Source organism: Diabrotica virgifera, chromosome 1, assembly GCF_917563875.1.
Source record: "Diabrotica virgifera virgifera chromosome 1, PGI_DIABVI_V3a".
NCBI classification, from domain to species: domain Eukaryota; kingdom Metazoa; phylum Arthropoda; class Insecta; order Coleoptera; family Chrysomelidae; genus Diabrotica; species Diabrotica virgifera.
In genome coordinates, this window is record NC_065443.1 from 69,914,615 (window position 1) to 69,917,249 (window position 2,635).

At 30.9% G+C, this 2,635-nt stretch overlaps 1 protein-coding gene across 1 annotated transcript; it reads left to right on the forward strand.

The window, feature by feature from the left end:
• The first annotated feature begins 447 nt into the window (after window positions 1-447).
• On the forward strand, window positions 448-1,612 carry LOC114325687 (trypsin-like). Its single transcript, XM_028273819.2, has one exon. The coding sequence runs from the start codon at window positions 773-775 to the stop codon at window positions 1,610-1,612; it is 840 nt and encodes a 279-aa protein (XP_028129620.1). The 5' UTR covers window positions 448-772.
• Window positions 1,613-2,635: the final 1,023 nt, after the last annotated feature.

Sequence of the window (2,635 nt, forward strand, 5' to 3'; positions counted from 1 at the left end):
AAAAAATCACCCTCTATCGCCGGTAAAGAAGTATAACTTCAAAAATAATTTGAGTTTTTGCCTTTGATTAAACAAAAAATTGTAAATGAGTTTAAAGTTGAATGGACAAAGCAGTTTAAAACTAAAGGGAAATGGTATCAACAATGTCAAAGTTATTTTTCTATAAACCCTTGGTTCCACAAATTCACATTTGTGGATCGAAGGCACTTGACATCAATTATTAGAATGCGAACGGGCCATTGTCACACACCAGACCATTTGTTTAAAATTAATTGTAGTGATACTCCTTTTTGTGAATGTGGAGAAATAGGAAGTATTACTCATATGTTACTTGAATGTCCAATTAACAAAACAGATCAATTTGACCTGTATCAGGAACTTGTTAATATAGGAAGTCCAACCCCCATTTCAATACAAAATCTCCTACATAATATTAATGATCAAACCTTAAGAAAGATCAATCAATTTTTAACAATATTTCAAATTAAAATACAAAATAAAAATAGTTATTTGAAAATCATATCACAATGAATTTAAAGAAGGGAATATGGAAAAATCCAGACCCTTTGAAAAGAGGATTCCCTTCCAGTTAGTCTAAATACGAGGACTGGCCAAGTACCTAAGAGGTGGAGGCCATGAAACTACAAGAAGAAGAAGAAATAAAAAATAACAACATACATGACTAAGTCATAATAACTGTCAATGAAATATAATTTCGGAAATTGGCCAAATAATTTGTGAGAAAAATAATCCACATGTAAGTTTATCGAATATGCTTACATTAGAATTATTGTTACTATCTATACTATTTGTGTCGTGCGTGCAACCAAAGTTAAGAATAATAGGTGGAGAAGAATGCAAAAAAAGCTATCCATTTATGGTTTCAATTCGAATAAGAAACATACATTATTGTGCTGGAACTTTAATAGCACCCAAATGGGTTCTAACTGCTGCACATTGTGTTAGCAAAACAAATCTACAGACAGCCGTTATTGGTAGTAACTATTTAGTTCCCAAATCTGACGAATCTTTTATGGATGTAAGTATCATCGAATATACGATACATCCAAATTTTGATGAAGTTAATTTTGTAAATGATATAGCAGTGATGAAACTTGCAGAACCAGTACGTTTTCCATCCTTGGTACAGTTGCCGAATAAATCTTCATCTGAGAATATACAAATTTATGATCAGGAATCATTGGTAATGGGATGGGGAGCGGTTATTGAAGGTTCTACAACTAGCAGTCCTGTACTCCGTTGTGTGTATTTATCTCTTATTACTATCGAGGAATGTCGATTATATTATCCTCAAAATCTGATAGAAACGAGCCAGATATGTTCTCTAAGTAAAAATCGTGATGCATGTCAAGGAGATTCTGGAGGTCCACTGCTTACTCATGACGTTCAATATGGTATTGTATCGTGGGGATGGGGTTGTGGCAGATATCCTGGAGTCTACACCAAAGTGTATCATTTTCTCCACTTTATCGAAGAGGCAATAAAAAACGATGCAAACAATAAATGTATTAATGTTGTTCTATTTTTTCTACTAGTTTTAAGTGAATTTTTAAATATTAATATACATAATATATTTTTAGGGATAAAATAAATATAATTTTATTGGGAGTAAATGAGACGTTTTACATTAAGTTTTCCCTCCAAGGTTAGTTATATCTTATATCTTTTAGTTCAATCAGAAATAGTTGTTTAATTTGAAAACGATTTTTAATTTAAGTTTCAAATTAAAAATTTCATAATTTGTCTTTAATTCCCAAAAATCAATTTAATCACACCAAAGAAAGTGGTTTAAAACATATTAGTCCTGTCGCCAGGTGGGTACAACGGCCTTCTTAATTCAGATGGACTTAAGTACCTAAGTTTTTTTTATGGAATTAAGTACCTAATTTTTTGGTAACAGTTGATCCGGATGTCGATAAGTTTGTTATAAACAAAGAACTTGAGGAATTACATAACAGCGATTTTTCGGAAAACAAAACATTTTTTGTATTTTTTGGGTGATTCTTAGCAAAAAATGGTTTTAAGTTTTTCGTAAGTAAGTTTTTTGTAGGATGCATAGTTTTAGAGATAAACGCGGTTGAACTTTCAAAAAATCGAAAATGTGCAATTTTTGAACCCGAATAACTTTTGATTAAAAAATAAAATAGCTATTCTGCTTACTGCATTTGAAAGTTCAAGTCAAGTTCTATCGGTTTTGATTATTTGCATTGCTAAAAATTACGGTTTTTTTTTGTTAAACAAAGCCATAAATACATAATGTTTCCCGTGCCCAATACATGCGTTTTAATGTACGTAATCTACGTAGAAATTGTCTGTATGCGTGCCTACTCGTTCGATTTCAAATGGGAAATGCATCGAAAAAATCATTCAATCACTATGTGTTTATAGCTTTGTTTAACAGTAAAAAAATTAATTTTTAGCAATGAAACTAATCAAAAACGATAGAATTTAACTTGATCTTTCAAATGCGGTAAGCAGAATTGCTATTTTATTTTTCGATCAAAAGTTATTTGAGTTCAAAAATTGCAATTTTTCGATTTTTTGAAAGTTCTACCGCGTTTATGTCGAAAACTATGCATTCTACGAAAAAACTTGTAAAAACTTGTTTTGCTTA